The sequence below is a fragment of the Zeugodacus cucurbitae genome, chromosome 2 (assembly GCF_028554725.1).
Source record: "Zeugodacus cucurbitae isolate PBARC_wt_2022May chromosome 2, idZeuCucr1.2, whole genome shotgun sequence".
Taxonomy (NCBI): domain Eukaryota; kingdom Metazoa; phylum Arthropoda; class Insecta; order Diptera; family Tephritidae; genus Zeugodacus; species Zeugodacus cucurbitae.
The window spans coordinates 63,135,676-63,156,682 of record NC_071667.1 but is presented as its reverse complement, the minus strand read 5'-3'; the positions used below and the strand labels follow the sequence as shown (position 1 = coordinate 63,156,682).

The 21,007-nt window shown below is 34.8% G+C and overlaps 3 protein-coding genes across 3 annotated transcripts; all 3 read right to left on the bottom strand.

Annotated features, from left to right (window-relative positions):
* Nucleotides 1-594: 594 nt before the first annotated feature.
* Nucleotides 595-14,129, bottom strand: Cyp12e1_1 (uncharacterized). Its single transcript, XM_011186996.3, has 12 exons — nt 13,793-14,129; nt 13,569-13,674; nt 13,232-13,478; nt 13,059-13,175; nt 12,556-13,006; nt 5,770-6,350; nt 4,282-4,402; nt 3,708-3,813; nt 2,035-2,281; nt 1,861-1,977; nt 1,355-1,805; nt 595-1,285 (listed from the first exon to the last, which is right to left on the bottom strand). Exons 1-12 carry the CDS (start codon nt 13,889-13,891, stop codon nt 704-706), a joined length of 3,225 nt encoding a protein of 1,074 aa, XP_011185298.2. The 5' UTR covers nt 13,892-14,129; the 3' UTR covers nt 595-703.
* Nucleotides 8,773-11,457, bottom strand: LOC114803480 (probable cytochrome P450 12e1, mitochondrial). The gene is made up of 6 exons (XM_011186997.3): nt 11,067-11,457; nt 10,507-10,612; nt 10,137-10,383; nt 9,959-10,075; nt 9,454-9,904; nt 8,773-9,378 (listed from the first exon to the last, which is right to left on the bottom strand). Exons 1-6 carry the CDS (start codon nt 11,160-11,162, stop codon nt 8,797-8,799), a joined length of 1,599 nt encoding a protein of 532 aa, XP_011185299.2. The 5' UTR covers nt 11,163-11,457; the 3' UTR covers nt 8,773-8,796.
* A 454-nt stretch (nt 14,130-14,583) lies between the features above and the next one.
* On the bottom strand, nt 14,584-17,040 carry LOC114803511 (probable cytochrome P450 12e1, mitochondrial). The gene is made up of 6 exons (XM_029041415.2): nt 16,682-17,040; nt 16,491-16,590; nt 16,143-16,389; nt 15,954-16,070; nt 15,426-15,876; nt 14,584-15,366 (listed from the first exon to the last, which is right to left on the bottom strand). The coding sequence occupies exons 1-6, from the start codon at nt 16,775-16,777 to the stop codon at nt 14,779-14,781; spliced, it is 1,599 nt and encodes a 532-aa protein (XP_028897248.1). The 5' UTR covers nt 16,778-17,040; the 3' UTR covers nt 14,584-14,778.
* Between the last annotated feature and the right edge of the window lie 3,967 nt (nt 17,041-21,007).

Here is a 21,007-nt window from a genome sequence, read left to right as displayed (position 1 = left end):
ATTTTCCATTTATTGAATTTAGAGCGGTTTCTCAGGTCGTTATCATTAAAAACTAAGATCAAATAAATCACGTGCCTCGGCAGACTTTTCAGTTTAGTTTGGGTGGCAGCAATTTATAGTACCATAAAATTTACTATACTCTGCTGGTATATATATATGTATAAACTGATTTGTATTTGCATTTTTTATAAAAACTAAACATTTGTTTTTATTATTATACAAGTCGGCAATTAAGAGTGGCGTAAAATGTTAATTAAATAATTAATTATAATAAGTGCCTTATACGATTTAATCAGTAATATGTATGTACATACATACATATGTGAGCACTTATGCGACGCAACAAGTGTTTTCGAATTTTAAGGTCAGTGAAGAGTTGAAGCGTCCGACAGCAGCTGTTGTATGCGATAATATACATAAGCTTTACGAGCAACAATAAAATTAATTTTCTTTACTTTGCTGATATGAACAAATAATATTACTGTATAATAATTAATTCGACTACTTATTAAGTTATGGTGTTATTGTTGAATTTTTGTACCACTCCTAGAAGTTATTAAAAAACACAAATTAAATAAAAACACAAATGACCAATTACCACTACACTAATTGAAAGTTTATTTTACACAATATTTAATTATTTGTCAATAATTCACATACTAACATAACTTATTAAAATATAATATAAAATACGTAAATCGTTTCACTCATTTCTTTCCTCGAATTTGAATTTCAACGGAATGCCGGGCATGCTAACAATTTTCGGTATGAAAGCATTATCCGTTGAATAATTGAATTCGATCACAAAATTACGCATTAAGCGTACCAAAGTGACCTCTAATTCCAGGTCCACAATACGTTTACCCACACAACTACGCGGACCGAAGCCGAAAGGTAAAAATACGAATGGATTATCGATGTGATATTTCTTGCCTTCGTTGTCATTGCGCAGCCAACGTTCTGGTATAAATTTATTTGGTTCCTTCACAAACTGCTCATTGCGTAACAACAAATTCGAGCTGACCATAATATCAAGTTTGGCAGGAATACGATAACCACTCAATACAACATCGTTGGGTAAACTACGCAACGTACCCATAATTATCGGATAATAACGCATACCTTCCTTAATGCAGGCGCGCAGATAGGGAAGATTTTGCATATTCTCTATAGTCAAACGGGAGTCCTTATTAGGTAATATAGCTTTTAGTTCCTCGAATAGTTTCTGCTGTTTGTCCGGATTTTTGGCAATGCAAAATAGTATGCCCGTTAATGTGGAACTTGTCTGTGATAAGAATATAAGGAATATTTTAATTATTTCGTTAAGTATACGATCGAATTCCGGTGAACTTACTGTATCAACACCAGCCATCATCATATCGAGAGCCATTACCGCGGCGATGCGACGATCAATGCGCAAAAGTTTCTCCAAAACGCTCTTTTCCTTACCCACCTCCGATGTGAATTTGCCCTCGCTATCCATTTCAATTTGTTTCAGCGCCTCATCAATATACTTGTTGCACAAATCTGCTAGCGCATCCAAAGTATTCATTAACTTGTAGAATTTCGGTGTTTTCACAATCTTCCAAATTGAGGGTTTTACTTCTAAATCTTCCGAGAGGTCAAAAAAATCACGTATCGATTGCAAGAGTAGTTTACATTCTGGAGAATCTCGATTCTTGTGTATCATACCCAAGCGTGTGTTTAACGCAACACCGACGATCCCTTCAAGTGTTAGACGATTAAGATCATCGTGAAAGTCAGCGGGCATTTCGTTCGTAACCGGATCGCGTATGTGACGGATTCTATAAAAGTTTTCATATAAATAAATCATATTTATTTTTGCATATTGAAAACAACCTTTCCAGAAATTCTTCATTGATTTCAAGTATCGTGTTCAGATATAGTCGCGCATTCCTAGGTTGCATTAAAACTGGATTAACCGCAGTGCGCATTTTCGCCCAAACCTCACCAGATCTGCAATCAATATATACACATTTAACATTTGCTTTTAATTTTTCCTGTTTTGTTTACGTTGTGATAAGTCCGTTTATGCCTTGAAAAAGATCCGCCCTATGTACTGCCCGATGGTATGCAAAAGAGTCGAATGGGCGTCGATCGGGCCACACACCTTCATTGCGAAATATTATAGGATAATCGGCTGGGTTGAGTGCAATGACCATTTCTGGTTTGCCAAACATGGCGGGGAAATGAAATAATCTTCCATACTTCTCTGAGAGTTGTGTGATTGCCTCCGAAAAAGTTTTTTTGTAAAATTCACCTGAAATTTGATATTACGTAAAATCTTGTAAAGTAGAGGTATAGAAATCAGGATATGTTCAGTGTGATCCAATTTGATCCATATTTTCATTATTTAATGTATGGTACTTCGGAATTCGGAGCAATTTACCCCAGTTTTTTTTATATACTCTCGCAACAAAGTTGCTACGAGAGTATTATAGTTTTGTCCACATAACTGTTGGTTGTAAGTGCTAAAACTAAACGAGTTAGATATAGAGTTATATATATCAAAATGATCAGGGTGACGAGAAAAGTTCAAATCCGGATGTCTGTCTGTCCGTCCGTCTGTCGGTCCATCTGTCCAGCCGTCCGTGCAAGCTGTAACTTGAGTAAAAATTGAGATATCTTGATGAAACTTGGAAGACGTATTTCTTGGCACCATAAGTTCGAAAATAAGCGTAAACCACGCCCACAAAAAACCGAAAACACTTAAAGTGCCATAACTAAGCTATAAATAAAGCTATGAAAGTAAAATTTGGTATGAAGGATCGCACTATGAAGGGGCATATTTGGATGTCATTTTTTGGGGAAGTGTCCGTGGCTCCGCCCCCTACTATGTTTTTTGTACATATCTCGCAAACTACTAAAGCTATATCAAGGAAACTTTCTAGAGTCGTTTATTTTAGGTACTACCTTATATAGTCCAAAAATGGAGGAAATCGGATTGTAACCACGCCCACCTCCCATACAAATGTTATGTTGAAAACTACTAAAAGTGGGTTAACTCACTGACGAAAAACGCCAGAAACACTAAATTTCACAAAAGAAATGGCACATGGATGCTACACTCAGATTTTTTTACAAAATGCAAAATAGGCTTGGCATCGCCCACTTATGGGTCAAAAACCATATCTCAGGAACTACTCGACCAATTTCAATGAAACTTGGTTTGTAATAGTTTCCTTACATCCCAAAGATATGTTGTGAAAATAGGCCAAATCGCTTCACAACCACGCCTACTTCCTATACACCATAACTTTGAAGACGATCTAAATCGCTTACTTTACAATATATAAAGTATGCACTAGTGAAGATATCGGTGCAGAACTTAGTTCTAAAAATCGCCGAAATCGGACCTCGGTGCTTCTAACCTAATATTAGGGTTTCCAACTTTCAATGGACTTTATACAATATATATGACGAATATGTGGGTCAAATTGTGTATTATATTAATAAAGTTAAATAAATAAATTGCGAGAGTATAAAATGTTCGGTTACACCCGAACTCAGCCCTTGTTTACTTGTTTTCTTTACGTAATACCCGGAAGTGTTTTGAGAATCTTTCACTGTAGACTATTTAGCTTCATTATTTTAAAAACCTTTCTCGTTTCTTGATAACTTCTTCAGGATGAAACTCTTACACTATGGTATATGCATAAATGGAAATTTGAAATGTAATTACTTACCTCCCAACATAAATCCACGAATTATTTCATATTTACTTGGTCCGGGTAACTCCTTAAATGGACGCGCATTCTCCAAGTGCGCTGTTGTTGATAACGTTTCATTGAGCTGCAAGTTTCAATTAGTTATGAATATATTTTCTTACTTTCAATATTTTTTGTGCAAGAGAAATTATCTTTAAAAAGTAAAAATAAAATATACAGACGACCTTCGAATTATTTCATATAATTCAGTATGTTATCTGCGAAACACGAAAGGGCACCTTAGTCGTCGTATTTGTAATTTCGATTTTGACCGACTTACAAGTACTATCACCACTAATCTTAATAAACATTTGCCCCTCTTTTGGTATTCTTATATAGCAAAGGAATTTATATTATCTTAACACTTATGATCTGCGTTTTGGTACAATGGACCATATACAAACTTTAAGCCTTTACCGATCGTACATAAATTATTTATTATTAAGAAATCGAAGAGAAGCATCTCTTGTCTGTATCACGAAATTACACGAAAGTTAACGGTCCAATAAAATTATATTAATATTCTCAAATACTTAGGTGGAACCCAAGCGACCTGTTGTTGTGGTAATGCTGTCGCATATCTCCTCAATACTGTTGCACCCAATGAACGTCCAAAGATTGCATTATACTGTATTACACAACGAGATAACATTATAAAGAAAAAACAACAATTCAATTTTTAATTTTTTTTATGAAAAACACCAAATCAAACTCCGGTGTGCACTGATTCGAGAGTAAATAGAACAAGATAACCTAACATCGCAGCGTTCGCAAACTAACTAAAGAGCTTCGCATAAATAAACGCGACTGTTGGTTAATATTTATTAATTGAATCAACATAAAGGCATATTGTACATTGTGAGCTAAACTTTCTGATGCTTGATAGAGCTTTTTAAATTAAACAACAAATTTCCTGCCGCTGCGAAATGTGATTAGAATAAATTGCAGCGCTATCAAACATCCAGGGGAAAAAAATCGGCATCAAAGCCCATTACGATGTAGCATGTTAACTCATTGTATATTATGATAACAAGCGAAATTCTAATAAAGTAGTATGGGCTCTCGTGAAAGCTCAGACCCACTGTATTAATTAAATAATGTTATAAATAATTAAAGAGCTTAAGCTGTTATTGTTTTAACTATAAATCTGTAAACAAACAATTATAAAATTTCCTATGCAATTAATTACAAAAAAATTTAGCAAAATTGCTCTTACAAATTAATTTCTAATCTTATCTACTATAGCAGTGCTAGACCCACTATCTGGTATATTGTTATCAGTGCAGAAAGTGCATTTTTTACGGTTTTTACATATATGTAGCAGATAGACTGAAAAAATGTATGTATATGAAGGGTCTCTCACAGCACTGAGTACATTTAGATCCAATCTTCGAAAGCTTGTTCATTGGTTTGAGTGATATAACATTTTAAAGGGCAAAGTTTTCAGATATTATAATGAAATGATAAGAATAATTTATTGATCTTGATTAAAATCGCTCAATATTGACAACGAATTCATAATCGTGAGGAGTTTTACACCACTTCATCGTAATAACCCCGTCGACACGAGTCAAACGCAATTGATAGTCATCTGAGTGGATTGAAAGCGATGAATGGCATGCAATGCGTGGCAAAATACAACAGTCAGCTGGAAAAGTTATGTCGTTTATATTTCGGAAGGCGCATGAAATAATTTGCATTAACTAATCTCAAAAGAGAAACCGCAACACAACGACTATTGTTTCATTTTTAAGATGAAAAACTATATGTCGGGCTAATAATATTTCTGGATCACTGAGATTACCCAAATCTAGAAAGAAAACTCAATACTAAATATATGGAAAATTAGTTAAAATTTCGGTTAGAAAATAAAAAGTATATTTGTCATATCAAAGACATTTTATTAACAACTTTTATTTTTTAATATTTATATGTATGTATTTGCACATTCAACACTTTCTTTTTTTTTGAAACAAATTCTACTTACTATACGAGTATATAGATATTGAGTAAAACAGTATTTTATCAATTACTTTATCTTCACTCCCTTCTTTCCTCGAATTTGAATTTCAATGGTATAGCTGGTCTGAAAACGAGCTTCGGTATGAAAGCATTTTCCGCTGAATAATTGAATTCAATCGTGAAATTGCGCACCAAACGCGCTACAGTGACCTCCAGTTCTAGGTCCACAATACGTTTGCCTACACAACTACGCGGCCCAAAGCCGAAGGGAAGAAATATAAACGGATTGTTGAGTTGATATTTTTTACCTTCGGTGTCATTACGTAGCCAACGTTCTGGTATATATTTATTTGGCTCTTCCACGAGTTTCTCATTGCGCAACAACAAATTGGAACCAACTGAAACATCAGTACCGGCTGGTATACGATATCCACTCAATACCACATCGGTCGGCAGCTTACGCATTGTGCCAGCAATAATGGGATGATAGCGCATACCTTCCTTAATGCAGGCGCGCAGATATGGAAGATTTTGCATATTCTCTGTAGTCAAACGAGAATCTTTATTTGGCAATATATTCTTGAGTTCCTTGAAAAGCTTTTGTTGTTTGTGGGGATTTTTGGCGATGCAAAACAATATGCCCACTAGAGTGGAGCTAGTCTGTAATTAGAATGCAAGGATTAGTTTCTTCACCACACCATGGAAATAAAGTGTATTTACCGTATCAACACCAGCCATCATCATATCGAGAGCCATAACCACAGCGATTTTACGATCAATACGCAATAGTTTCTCTAAAACACTCTTTTCCTTACCCACCTCTGAAGTGAATTTCCCGTCATTATCCAATTCAATTTGTTTGAGCGCCTCATCAATATACTTGTTGCATAACGCAGTGAGGGTATCCAATGTTGCCATCAATTTATGGAACTTCGGTGTTTTGATTATCTTCCAAATGGAGGGTTTGACCTCTATCTCTTCGGACAATTCGAAAAAATTTCTTATTTCTTTCAAAATTAATTTACTCTCCGGTGTATCACGATTTTTATGAATCATTCCTAAACGCATATTTAATGCTATACTCACAACACCCTCTAAAGTAAGACGATTAATATCATCATGAAAGTCGCCGGGCACTTCGAATGTTGAAGGATCACGTATGTGACGTATTCTAGAACAATTTTATATAAAGTGGAATATATATGGAAAGTGTGATAAAGTATTGTACTAACCTTTCGAGAAATTCATCATTAACTTCTAGTAGTGTGTTTAAATATAGTCTGGCATTTTTGGGTTGCATTAGAACCGGATTAACAGCGGTTCGTACTTTTGCCCATTCTTCACCGGCTCTGTGTACAGAATTCAATTAGTTATGTTATGTATTTTAATCTAAAATACATTTACGTGGTCAATAGTCCACCAACGCCTCGAAAGAAATCTTCTCCATGCATGTTACGATGATAAATTAAAGTCTCGAAGGTACGCCGTTCTGGCCAAATACCCTCATTTCGAAATATGATTGGATAATCATTTGGATTAAGATCCATAATCGATTCTGGTTTGCCAAACATGGCAGGGAATCGAAAGATATCGCCATATGTTTTTGTCATTTCTGTAAGTACTTCAAAAAAGTTTTTCTTATAGAAGACGCCTGAAATAAAGTGAAAAAGATCAAATGGGTGTATGCAACATACTGTTTGCTGACAACAGAAACTGGAATTCGATAAACTGCTGTATTTATAATTTTGAACACTAAATGCTTTGATTGAATCATGCGGTTAAACCAAATCTCTTACCTCCAGGTAAAAATCCACGTATTATATCATATTTGCTTGGTCCAGGCAGTTTTGAATATGGACGTGCATTTTCCCAATTGCTTGGCGCGGAAACTGTTTCATTATTCTATCAATTAATATAAATTAAAATTGAATATATAAGCTTATGTAGAATTTATAGGGATAAGAATTATATATTTTGATAAAGCTGTCAAATCAAACGCTCCTTTAGGCATATATCTTTAGTTTGTTTTGGAACAAATTTCAAGATTATTGAGTTTTTTTTTTCAAACACGTATTTCTGAGCAAGTGATCCAAAGTTAGATCGAAAGGAATTACTTTTTGATATGTCGTCACGGTGGATAAGCCAAAATTTTGGAAAATTGCGAACTAATATGTAATTTCATATATTGTGTTCCTGAGTTAGATTTTGACACAAAATACTCTTTAAGAATCTCCAAGTACAAAAGCTTACATTTAACATTTACCTGCGTTTGTTCTACAGCTGTCGCATATCTCCTGAAAGCCATTGTGCTAAAGGAAAGCCCGACTATTGCATCGTATTTCATTAATTGAAGCGATAACATTTTTTTGTATTTTTTTGTTATAAAATAAATTAAGATTGTTTAATATGTGAAAGCACAATATATAGATATACAAAATCTTTTGCTGACAGAAACTGCACCGATCGCTACCACACTTCCAAGCATACTGGCTCGGCGATTCGTTGTTTAGTAGTGAGAAAATTATAATCAGCATAAAAGTGCAGTGCGTTGTGCCTTGCATTAAGAAAGCTTTGTCCGGAGCTTTTTCTTGTCCAAAAAATTATTACACTTAAGACGCATCATATTGTTTCAGACACTTTTTATTTTTCTTTATAGATGCCAATTGAGAATATCAAATAATTTTTATTTTTTGCTTAAACTAAGACATTCATGTTTGACTACAGAGCTTTTAGATCAGTACATCGAATTTTATTGAAGTTCTCCACTGCAAAATTTCAAAATTTCGAATACCTTCAAATAACACCAACACTACCTTAAGCAATATTTCTAATATATTTTATTTTCATGTTCATATTTATTAATTTATTTATTTAAGAAATGAACTTGTGTCACAGATCTTTTTTATGGCAAATTGAGATCGGAGGCAAATATTTCGTGAAGGGCTCCTGAATAGCACTACCTTTCATTTCCTGTTTTCAACCCTGAAGAACTGTTATGATATTATTTTTGCTCGTATATATTTCTTTCGTAAATCAATAACTGTACAAATACTTGTGTTTTGTTTACGTGTTGACAAATCTATTTTATCAGTTAATAACGGTATCTTCACTCCTTTCTTTCCTCGAATCTGAATTTCAATGGTATGGCTGGTATGAATACGATTTTCGGTACGAACGCATTTTCTGTTGAGTAATTGAATTCAATTGAGAAATTGCGCACCAAACGCGCCAAAGTGACCTCCAGTTTCAGGTCCACAATACGTTTGCCCACACAACTGCGTGGACCGAAGCCGAAGGGAAGAAATAGAAACGGGTTGTTGAGTTGATATTTTTTACCTTCGGTGTCATTACGGAGCCAACGTTCTGGTATATATTTATTTGGTTCTTCCACAAATTTCTCATTGCGCAACAACAAATTCGAACTAATCGAAATATCAGTACCGGCCGGTATACGATATCCGCTCAATACCACATCGGTAGGGAGTTTACGCATTGTGCCAGCAATAATGGGATGATAGCGCATACCTTCCTTAATGCAGGCGCGCAGATATGGAAGATTTTGCATATTCTCTGTAGTCAAACGGGAGTCCTTATTTGGCAAAATATTTTTGAGTTCCTCGAAAAGCTTTTGTTGTTTGTCCGGATTTTTGGCGATGCAAAACAATATGCCCACTAGAGTGGAGCTTGTCTGTGATTATAATATAATATAATATATGTAAATTTATAATACTAAATCAAGAAGTTCGATTTAAAGTGTACTCACTGTATCGACCCCACCCATCATCATATCCAAAGCCATAACCACAGCAATTTTACGATCAATACGCAATAGTTTCTCTAAAACGCTCTTTTCCTTACCCACCTCTGAGGTGAATTTCCCCTCATTATCCAATTCAATTTGTTTTAACGCCTCATCTATATACTTGTTGCATAACGCAGTGAGGGTATCCAATGTTGCCATCAATTTATGGAACTTCGGTGTTTTGATAATCTTCCAAATGGAGGGCTTGACCTCTATTTCCTCCGTCAAATCGAAAAAATTCCGTATTTCCTTCAGTAGTAATTTACTTTCCGGAGTATCACGATTTTTATGTATCATTCCTAATCTGGTATTGAGAGCAATGCCCACCACGCCCTCTAAAGTGAGACGATTAATATCATCATGAAAGTCGCCGGGAACTTCGAGTGTCGAGGGATCGCGTATGTGACGTATTCTGTAAGAAACTTTGCTTGAAATCAAAATTATTTCAAAATATTATATAATACACCTTTCGAGAAATTCATCATTAACTTCTAATAGTGTGTTTAAGTACAGTTTGGCATTTTTTGGTTGCATTAGAACCGGATTAACAGCGGTACGTACTTTTGCCCATTCTTCACCCGCTCTGGAAATTTATTCAATAATCAGTTAGATATGGCATTGATTCTTATTTGCAACAATTTTACGTGGTAAGTAGTCCACCGGTGCCTCGAAAGCAATCTTTTCCATGCACCGTACGATGATAAATTAAACTTTCCAAGCTGCGACGATCTGGCCAAATACCCTCATTGCGGAATATGATTGGATAATCATTTGGATTAAGATCCATAACCATTTCTGGTTTGCCAAACATGGCAGGAAATCGATAGACATCGCCATATTCTTGGGTCATTTCTGTAATTCCCTCAATAAAAGTTTTCTTATAGAACGCACCTGAAATTAAGCGGGAAATTTTTTTTTATCTATACTGACTAATACACTGCGTTGAACTACTTTTAGAACTTATGCGCTATTAGATTTTTAGGTTTCGTTGTTGTTTTATAAAAATTCCCTTACCCCCTGGTAAAAATCCGCGAATTATTTTATATTTGCTTGGACCTGGTAATTCTGAATATGGACGAGCATTTTTCCAATTGCTTGCCGCTGATGCTGTTTCGTTGTCCTATAAATGCAAATCAATTAAAAGTGGAATATATAAGCGTATTTAGAATTTATTTAGTAAAGAGTGTTTTTGGAAGAACAGAATTAAATATTGAACAAAAAAGCGTAGTGAAGACAATCCTGAGTATAATCGCCACACTCTCTTGCAATCATTATGTGCTGCGAATCTGTTATGATTTGACTCGATTGGTGTACTGATGGGCAGTCGTTTGCAGATCTCTGCAGACCTGTTCTATGCTGATTGTTATTGTATCGACGAGTTAATATCAGCTATTGTTGACAAGAGGTCTAAAGTTTTACCGAGGGAAATGTCTTTAATATTTTCGCGGTGATTCAACTTTAAACTAAACAAAAAATTCCGAACTTATAAAGTCAATATAATGGCAATTTCAATAACTTTTCTTTGAATTTATTTAAAAAAAAATATTAACAATAAAATAATATTTCGCATTTACCTGCGTTTGTGTCACAGTTGTCGTATATCCTCTAAAAATCGTTGACCTCAACAATCCAACTATTGAATTGGATTTTATGAGATGACGTGATAACATTTTGTATGCTTTGTTATTATTAATTAATGAAAGTTTAATCAACGAAAAATAAAATATTAAAACAAACAAACAACAAAAAAGATACTTCAGAACTATTTCGCAGACAGATATAGCACTGATCGCTACCGCACTACCAAGCTAACTGGCTCGGCGATTCGCTATTTAGTAGTGCGAGTATTCTAATCAGCATAAATGCACTTCGTTATCCATTGAATTAAGAAAGTTTTGTTCGGAGCTTTTTCTTGTCAATAAAAACATTATAATTATCTGAGACGTTTCTTCTTCATCTATGCAGGCGCCAATAGAAAGTGTCGAATAATTTTTTATTATTATTATTTTTTTTATGTGTGCTTTCATAGCAGATTAAGACCATTGGAAAGAAATACATAAATTGAAACAGCAAATATTAAGTAAAGTTTACAGAGGACTGCCTTTAGAAAAGCTTACCGTTTAGTACAATATTTATATTTCGCAGAGGGATTAGATTGTTGTGACCACTTCCTGCTTTATCAGTTAAAAACTGATATCGGCACAATAAAATTTCCGCTGTTTTCTTTTTGTTTGTATATATTTGTAATCAATTTTGTGAACCCATAACTGTACAGAGACTTATATTTTATTTACATGTTGAGTACTCTTATCGGCCAATCATTCCAAGTATCTAATTTTCTTTGTTAACATTTGAAAAGAAATTCTACTGTCTACATGTGAGTATAATATATTTATTTTTTATCAGTTAATAACGGTATCTTCACTCCTTTCTTTCCTCGAATCTGAATTTCAATGGTATGGCTGGTATGAATACGATTTTCGGTACGAACGCATTTTCTGTTGAGTAATTGAATTCAATTGAGAAATTGCGCACCAAACGCGCCAAAGTGACCTCCAGTTCCAGGTCCACAATTCGTTTGCCCACACAACTACGTGGCCCAAAGCCGAAGGGAAGAAATAGAAACGGATTGTTGAGTTGATATTTTTTACCTTCGGTGTCATTACGTAGCCAGCGTTCCGGTATAAATTTATTTGGTTCTTCTATAAATTTCTCATTGCGCAACAACAAATTCGAACTAACCGAAACATCAATACCGGCTGGTATACGATATCCACTCAATACCACATCGGTCGGCAGCTTACGCATTGTGCCAGCAATAATAGGATGATAGCGCATACCTTCCTTAATGCAGGCGCGCAGATATGGAAGATTTTGCATGTTCTCTGTAGTCAAACGAGAGTCTTTATTTGGCAAAATAGTTTTGAGTTCCTCGAGTAGTTTTTGTTGTTTGTCTGGATTCTTGGCAATGCAAAACAATATGCCCACTAGAGTTGAGCTAGTCTGTGATAAGAATGCAAGGATTAGTTTTTTCACAACACCATGGAAATAAAGTGTACTTACTGTATCAACACCAGCCATCATCATATCGAGAGCCATAACCACAGCGATTTTGCGATCAATACGCAATAGTTTCTCTAACACACTCTTTTCCTTACCCACCTCTGAGGTGAGTTTCCCCTCATTATCCAATTCAATTTGTTTTAACGCCTCATCTATATACTTGTTACACAGCGCAGTGAGCGTATCCAATGTTGCCATCAATTTATGAAACTTTGGTGTTTTGATTATCTTCCAAATTGATGGTTTTATTTCAACCTCTTCGGACAATTCGAAAAAATTTCGTACTTCTTTCAGAAACAGTGTGCTTTCCGGATTATCACGATTTTTGTGTATCATTCCTAAACGGGTATTAAGTGCTATTCCTACCACGCCCTCTAAAGTGAGTCGATTAATATCATCATGAAAGTCGCCGGGAACTTCGAGTGTCAAAGGATCGCGTACGTGACGTATTCTGCACAAAAAGTACCTTTAAATGAATGGTATTTAAAAGATATTATATTAACCTTTCGAGAAATTCATCATTGACTTCCAGTAGTGTGTTTAAGTACAATCTGGCATTTTTGGGTTGCATTAGAACCGGATTTACGGCGGTTCGAATTTTAGCCCATTCTTCACCGGTCCTGGAAATGTGTTCGGATTTAGTTAGAAGTGTTAAAGATAAAAGCAAGAAATTTACGTGGTCAATAGTCCACCTACGCCTCGAAAGAAATCTTCTCTATGGACCCTGCGATGATAAATGAAGGTTTCGAAGGTACGCCTTTCTGGCCAAATACCCTCATTTCGAAATATGATTGGATAATCATTTGGGTTAAGATCCATAATCATTTCTGGTCTGCCAAACATGGCTGGAAATCTATAGACATTGCCGTATTTTTCTGCCATTTCTGTCATAGCTTCTACAAATGTTTTTTTATAGTAAGCACCTGAAATAAGGGTAAATTTCGATTTCAATATGGCGAAAAGGCCTTCGTGCATTGGATACTAAAAATTTTCATTCAATTGTACTTTCCTACCTCCTGGTAAATATCCACGAATAATCTCATATTTGCTTGGTCCTGGCAGTTCTGAATATGGACGCGCATTTTCCCAATTGTTTGCGGCAGTAGCTGCTTCATTTACCTACAAATTCAAATCAAATAATGAAATAATAAATAAACTTGTTTTTTTAGTATACGTTATCAAAGTCAATATTAAACAGCTGTATAATTGCAATAACAAAATAATAATTATTGTTTACCTGCGTCTGTGCCACAGCTGTTGCATAGCCCCTTAATGCCGTTGACCTCAACGAACGCCCGACAATTGCATCGCAGTTTATTAAATGACGCGATAACATTTTAAGTATTTTGTTGTTATTAATCGATCAAACTTTAACAAAAAAAAATGAAAATACTAAAACAAACACTTTGATGTGCAAACAACTTCGAAGATACTTCAACAAAACTGGTTCGTAGAGAAATATAGCACCGATCGCTTCAACACTCGCAAGCTTACTGGCTCGGCGATTCGCTGTTTAGTAGTGCGAATATTCTAATCAGCATGAATATATAATGCAATATATAGCTTATGTAGTGTGTTGTGCCTTGCTTTGTGGACGTTTTGTTCGGAGCTTTCGTCCTATTAGTGAAATGATTAAACTTGAATTTTGCATTTTAATAACCCAAACCACATTGCTTGAAAAGCTTTTATTCTTTGTGAGGGCAAAATAAAATATATTCCGTGAAGGAAGACTTCCTACTTTTGTAGAAACCATTTTCAAAATATCTCTTTAAGTAAATTTATCTAAAACAATTTAGTCAAGTTTCGGTGTTTTATTATAATTTGTTATTATTTTTATGAGTTTAATTATATAAAAATTATTAACATGTGGCAACCCTTATACAGCTTTTTACTTAAGACTTAATGAACTTTTCTATTTATTTGTCTAAAAATTTATGCATGTAATAAATACTTTTGAATTAAAATTTTTGAATATGTGGCAACTCTCTTCACATATAGTTTTATTGTAAGATTTCGAAAACGCTGATGTTCATAACACAATTTTTTTTTTAATTTTATTTGCTTAGATTTTCCTTTATTATTAGTTTTACATCGAGAAAAAAAAATATTTGAAACGGTTCAATCTTCACTAAATAGTCGTATAACGTACAGGGCATAACATAAATATATATATATAAATATGTATAAGCTATATCCAGTTCTCTCTTCTGCTCCCATATCACATTATGCTGCTCTCTCTATGAATTTGAATTTGAGCGGTATTTGCGGCACGCTCATAAACTTCATAGCGAATGCATTCTCGGTCGGATAATTAAACTCAATTTGGAAATTTCGCACCAAACGCGACAAAGTGATTTCCAATTCCAAATTGACGACACGCTTGCCCACACAACTGCGTGGTCCAAAGCCGAAGGGTACATACAAAAATGGATTGCTGATTTGACCCTCCAAAGCTTGTGCGGACTGATCGTTGCGCAGCCAACGTTCGGGCAGAAACTTATCCGGTTGCGGCACATAACGTTCATCCTGCATCACCAGATTGGCGCCGACGGAGATGTCGGTGCCCGCGGGTATACGATAGCCGCTCAGCACCACATCGTTGGGCAAACGACGCACCGTGCCCGGTAGTATAGGATAGCAGCGTATACCCTCTTTGATGCAGGCGCGCAGATAGGGCATATTTTGCATATTTTCTGTGGTCAGCTGTGAGTCTTTTTCCGGCAGTATTTGTTGAATTTCTCCGAAAAGCCGCTGCTGTTTATCAGGATTCTTGGCAATGCATAACAGTATGCCGGTTAGGGTGGAGCTGGTCTGTGGGTGTAATGGAAGTTATTTTTTGAAACCCTTAAAATTTATCTTCACTGACTTACCGTATCAACACCAGCTAACATCATATCCAACGCCATTACCACAGCGAATTTCTTATCAACACGCACTAATTTCTCCAGCACGCTCTTCTCTTTGCCCACCTCCGATGTGAGCTTGCCCTCACTGTCGTGTTCAATACGCATTAATGCTTCGTTAATGTACTTATTACAAATGTCCGTCATTGTGTCGAGGGTCTTCATCATTTCATAGAATTTCGGTGTCTTCACATACTTCCATATGGAAGGTTGAATCTCTAGCTCTTCGGAGAGTACAAAGAAACTACGTACGCACTTCATGATAGTCTTACTCTCAGCGGTGTCACGATTCTTCTGTATCAAACCGAGTCGTGTATTCAGCGCAATGCCGGCTATGCCCTCAAAAGCGAGTCGGTTGATATCGTCGAGGAAGTCGCCGGGCACTTCAAGTGTGCTGGGATCGCGTATGAGGCGAATTCTAGCCGTAGAGAAGAGAGGGTATATAGTAAATTTAGCATTTTGATTATTTCGTATCTATGCATTTATGCGACTTACCTTTCCAAAAATTCATTATTGATCTCCAATAGTGTATTTAAGTAAAGTTTGGCATTTTTTGGTTGCATCAGTATTGGATTCACGGCGGTGCGCATTTTCGCCCATTTCTCACCGGAGCTGTTATAAAATATTAAAAAGAACATATGCGAATTCATTATAGACTTATATGTATGCGTATCTGATACTCACGTGGATATAATGCCCTCGACGCCCTGAAAGAATTCGGCTCGATGTTTTTCACGATGATAGACGAAAGTGTCGAAAACGCGTCGATCGGGCCATGTACCTTCATTACGGAAAATAAGCGAATAATCAGTGGGATTTAGATCGATTACAATTTCTGGTTTGTCGAATATGCCGGGAAATCGAAAAAGCGGGCCATATTTCTTTTCCATTTCTCGAACAGCAGCAAAAAATGGTTTCTTCGAAAAAAGACCTGAAAATTGATCGTGAACATCGATTATCATTATTCGGTGCCAAGTGTTATTGAACAAATGAAAATATAAAATATAGCATGGAATAATAAAATTTGATCACCTCCAGGCAAGAATAAACGTATTAGTTCCAATTTACTGGGTCCAGGCACTTCTGAGTATGGACGCGCGTTCGCCAAATCCACATCACTGGCATTATTTTGCTGAAAATAAATTTGTAGTTAATGAATAGCAAATCGTAATTTTAGAAAATAAAAATTAAAGTGATAATGCAATGAAATTAACCACACCTACCTTCGGATCCACTTGCGCTGCACAAGTTCGTACACTTGAAATGCCGAAATGACGCCAACCGATGTGATCAATTTGCTTTAAATGCCTCGATAACATGTTTGCTGTTGATTACCGCCTCTATTTATTAATTTTTTTTGACAAATGCACAAAAAAAAAAGAATGCGAAAGTTCGAAATTTAAAAGATTAATAGCAATGCAGGAAGGCAGTCTCTAATTTGAACGTGTACGCCGCACCACAAACTTTGGCACAATGAATAAACTGTTGGCTGTAGCTCACGATCGGCTAGTGCCTACACAGAATTCTGTGTGGAATATTTAATAAACTTTGCAAACATATATCTACTAATGTCTACACTGCACTTGTGCTCTTTGTTATTCCACGCGAATGTATATCAGCATATGCGAAATAGATAAGTGGTGGCATGAGCTTTCGCTATATACAAGTATGTTTTGACTTTTAATCATTAATGTTGATATTTTTGTCGCTTTTTGTTTTTATCTGCTCGTTTGTTTGTAAACAAATCACTATTATTTCTTAGAACTTCTTAGACGGAAAGAAATAATGACAAAGAGCGAGCTTTGAGCGAGAGCTTTTTTTCTTGCATTGAATATATTTGTTGTTGTTAGTTTAACCTTCTCACAGCACACTTTTCCATTAAACTGGTTAGTTGCGTATGAACTCGAAGAGTATGGATATAGTCGAAATTTATGAATATTTTTTTTAATAAAACTTTAAGCTTATTTTTTTTTATTCACCACTACGCTGGACTTACTTAATCATATTTAATTTGTTGTCCATATTGTAAAATTTTGTTTAATATACCTATTTTTATTGATAACACTAATTAAGGGGTTACATGGGTTTCGTGGATTCAAAAAATCGATTTTTTGTTTTTTGGCTTATTAATTTTTACAACATCTCAAGAATATTGTCCTAAATTTTCAAGTCGATCCGAATAATAGTTACGGAGATACAGCCTTTGGAAGGTGTGCGCTCCAAGTCAAGTACTAATTGTTACTCAAAACTTTAAACGCGATTTTTGGGAACCGTGTTTTCGAAGTCGGTTGTCAAATTTTCTCGAAAACTATTTAACCGATCTCGACATTTTTTGAAATTTTGAAAAGGTGTTCGAGATACAATTTGCTCGTGCTTGAACGAAGGATTTTATTTTATTTTCAATTACAACCGAAATTTTTATTTTTTTGGAAAAAAGTCTGCCAAATTTCTAATTTTCACTTTCCTTCGTTCAAGCACGAGTTTATGTCTTACCTAAAACACTTATTTTTATTTTTTTCACTTTGGATGATCCTGTCAGGAGTTATGCTGACAACGCGGAAGCACCGGAAATGACGTCGCAATGGAGGAGTTTTATTTTTTTTTTTTATTGAAAACTTCAGAAACTATTCTTTAAAAATGTATCTATAAGACAGAAAAGGTATGAATTAAATAAATAATTTGTTACATGAAAAAAAATATTCAAAATAGTCCATTTTTTACGCGACAAAACCAATGTAACCCCTTAAAGCGAAGACAACCCTTTTTAAAAACATATTTTCCCTGCAAGCCACCTTTAATTACTTTTGATGTCCATATTGTAATAATATATTTCGCTCATAATTTTTACTTAAAGGGTTAGTTGGTTTTCAGTTGTTAAAAACAAGAGTATTTTCAGTATTTTTTTTAATATATACCATCCTATATTCCTATATTTCATTTAAACAATTTAGCTTGTCAAAGATACATGTTTAAACAGTAGTTTGTGAAATTTTTATTTAAAATTCTGAAAACTCGGCTGTTGGCGCCTCATCTTCCATGACGTGTTCAAAAAAAAGGTCTTGCGGTGGACATGATAATTCATGATTGGTTCATCTAAAATCAATAAACCAAAAATATTTCGATAGTGCATGGATAATATAATTAATGAACGAAGGAAAAAATAAAATATTAAAATGTGAATTTTTAACTGAGTTTAAACCAAAAAATTCACTTTTTGGTAAAATTTTCAGTATATATTGGATCGAAAATAATAGTTATAATAACAATGTATAAAAATCCTTCGTTCATTAACTAGATAATGTTATTCCAAAGATGTGTCCAAAATTTGAACAAAATCGCTTCATAACTTTTTGAGATATCCAGTCCACCGACTTGAAAAATTGAGTTTTGAAATAAATGCGTTTAAACTTTTAAATTCGTACTAACGGTGCCTGATGGGCGGAACTTCCAAAGGGTATCTCTCTAAGAATATTACTCGGATTGATTTGATATGTTTGGATAATATTTTACAGATATTGCACCATTTAATTTTTTTTTTCAAATTTTGAAATTCTGAAACCCACATAACCCCTTAATAACAGTTTTAAAAGAAATAGGAACTGGTAGATATAATTTTTTATCTTATGTATTTTATTTTTTAACAGTTTTGAATAATCGAAAAACTAAAAATAGTTTTCCACTTATACTTAGTTTTAACTCTCCACGTATCACATATTCCACTTAACTCTCATTCAATAAAATAAAGTAATTTCGAAGAGTGAGAAAGAATCGTATGTTCTGTGGTATATTCTATTTCAAAGTAGGACGATATTGGTAGTTTTTTTATATTCCTCTGACCCTCATATTCAATATACGAAATTATGCCAGATCTGCGATTAACGCCATTAGATTTTTTTCTGTGATTCTTGACGGTTCCTTGAGATGTGGTTATTTTTCCTTTGGAAGTTCTAAAAAGCACACTATATAGTTACCGTACCGTTTGTGCGGACTTAACAAAAAAAAATGTTAGATGACCTTACGTTAGTAGTACAAAGTAATTTACTTTCATATTTTGTCTCCTTAATATATTTCCTTAAATATTTAAAACAATATCAGCAGAATCGAATTGATATAGATATTCAAATTGGTTATGTAATCACTTGAATAACTGGATATTTAGATTATGAGTTTTTTAGCACCTCTCAAATATAATTTCAAGAAAGAAAGATATTTAAAAAATATGATATCTGTATGGAACTTAAGTATCTGATTTTACAACGAAAAGTTCTATCCTTAAGGGGCTATACCAGTGTAACCCATGAAAAATTAGGCGATTTTCGTGATTTTTTTTAAAAGAAACTACTCAATTGATTGTTTCGAAGTTTTTTTATACATAATAAGGTATATTTTCAGATACATTTAAAATTTTTTTTTACAAAAAGGAAAAATAACGGTGCTGTGGAGTTGCCAAAAAAGCCAACTGCTGACATGATTCCGGCCGAATGAGTAGCTGAAGGTAAACAAAATGGCGTAGTTCGAAAAAAGTGTCGGTTTTTTTAGGTAAAAAAATGTCAAATTGACAATTTTCAACAAATCAAAAAGATCATAGTTCATTGTATAGTAAATATATTAAAGAATGTTTGTATGTATGGTGGAGGTGGAGGCCTTCCCCTTCCTCGGCTTCCTCCGGCGGGTACTGCATCGAACACTTTCAGGGCGGGAGTATTTTCGTCCATTCGAACAACATGACCTAGTCAGCGAGCCGCTTTTTATGTCTTTTTATTCGCTGAACTATGTCAATGTCGTCGTATAACTCGTACAACTCATCGTTTCATCGTCTGCGGTATTCGCCGTTGCCAATGTTCTGAGGAACATAAATCTTGCGCAAAATTTTCCTCTCGAAAACTCCTAGTGTCGTCTCATCTGATGTTGACATTGTCCAAGCTTCTGCACCGTAAAGCAGGACGGGAATGATAAGCGACTTGTAGAGCTTGATTTTGGTTCGTCGAGAGAGGACTTTACTGTTCAAACTGTTGACAGTCATAACTTCGAGGTCGTAGATAATTTCGTGTATTAAAGAATACTCAGTTTCAATTTGAAGTCGATCGGTCAATGTATCGTTGAGTTATGATGTCAGCAATTTTGAGAAATGACGTTTCGAGAAAAACGCGTTTAAAGTTTCGACTATAGCTGCTTATACCATCGATCGGTCGATCTTTAGAATGCTGCCATTCAAAAACTATACAAGATATGATCTTACCGCTTTCACAGGATATTTTTGAAATTATAAACTATTGAATAAGCAAAAAATAAAAAATTCGATTTTTTGAAAATGTCACACTGGTATAGCCACTTAATGAAATAACGGGTGATTTTTTTGAGGTTAGGATTTTCATGCATTAGTATTTGACAGATCACGTGGGATTTCAGACATGGTGTCAAAGAGAAAGATGCTCAGTATGCTTTGACATTTCATCATGAATAGACTTACTAACGAGCAACGCTTGCAAATCATTGAATTTTATTACCAAAATCAGTGTTCGGTTCGAAATGTGTTTCGCGCTTTACGT

Bases quoted from the DNA above. Each gene is read 5' to 3' on its own strand.
- LOC114803480 (XM_011186997.3), bottom strand. From the start codon at position 11,162: ATGTTATCACGTCATCTCATAAAATCCAATTCAATAGTTGGATTGTTG. The intron at 10,613-11,066 runs GTAAATGCGAAA...TTGCATTTATAG, and splicing joins CAACTGTGACACAAACGCAG to GACAACGAAACAGCATCAGC. The intron at 10,384-10,506 runs GTAAGGGAATTT...GCTTAATTTCAG, and splicing joins TCGCGGATTTTTACCAGGGG to GTGCGTTCTATAAGAAAACT.
- Cyp12e1_1 (XM_011186996.3), bottom strand. From the start codon at position 13,891: ATGTTATCGCGTCATTTAATAAACTGCGATGCAATTGTCGGGCGTTCG. The intron at 13,176-13,231 runs GTAAATTTCTTG...ACACATTTCCAG, and splicing joins GTAGGTGGACTATTGACCAC to GACCGGTGAAGAATGGGCTA. The intron at 3,814-4,281 runs GTCGCTTGGGTT...TGAAACTTGCAG, and splicing joins CAGCATTACCACAACAACAG to CTCAATGAAACGTTATCAAC.
- LOC114803511 (XM_029041415.2), bottom strand. From the start codon at position 16,777: ATGTTATCGAGGCATTTAAAGCAAATTGATCACATCGGTTGGCGTCAT. The intron at 16,591-16,681 runs GTAGGTGTGGTT...ATTTATTTTCAG, and splicing joins CAGCGCAAGTGGATCCGAAG to CAAAATAATGCCAGTGATGT. The intron at 15,877-15,953 runs GTAAGTCGCATA...CTCTACGGCTAG, and splicing joins AATAATGAATTTTTGGAAAG to AATTCGCCTCATACGCGATC.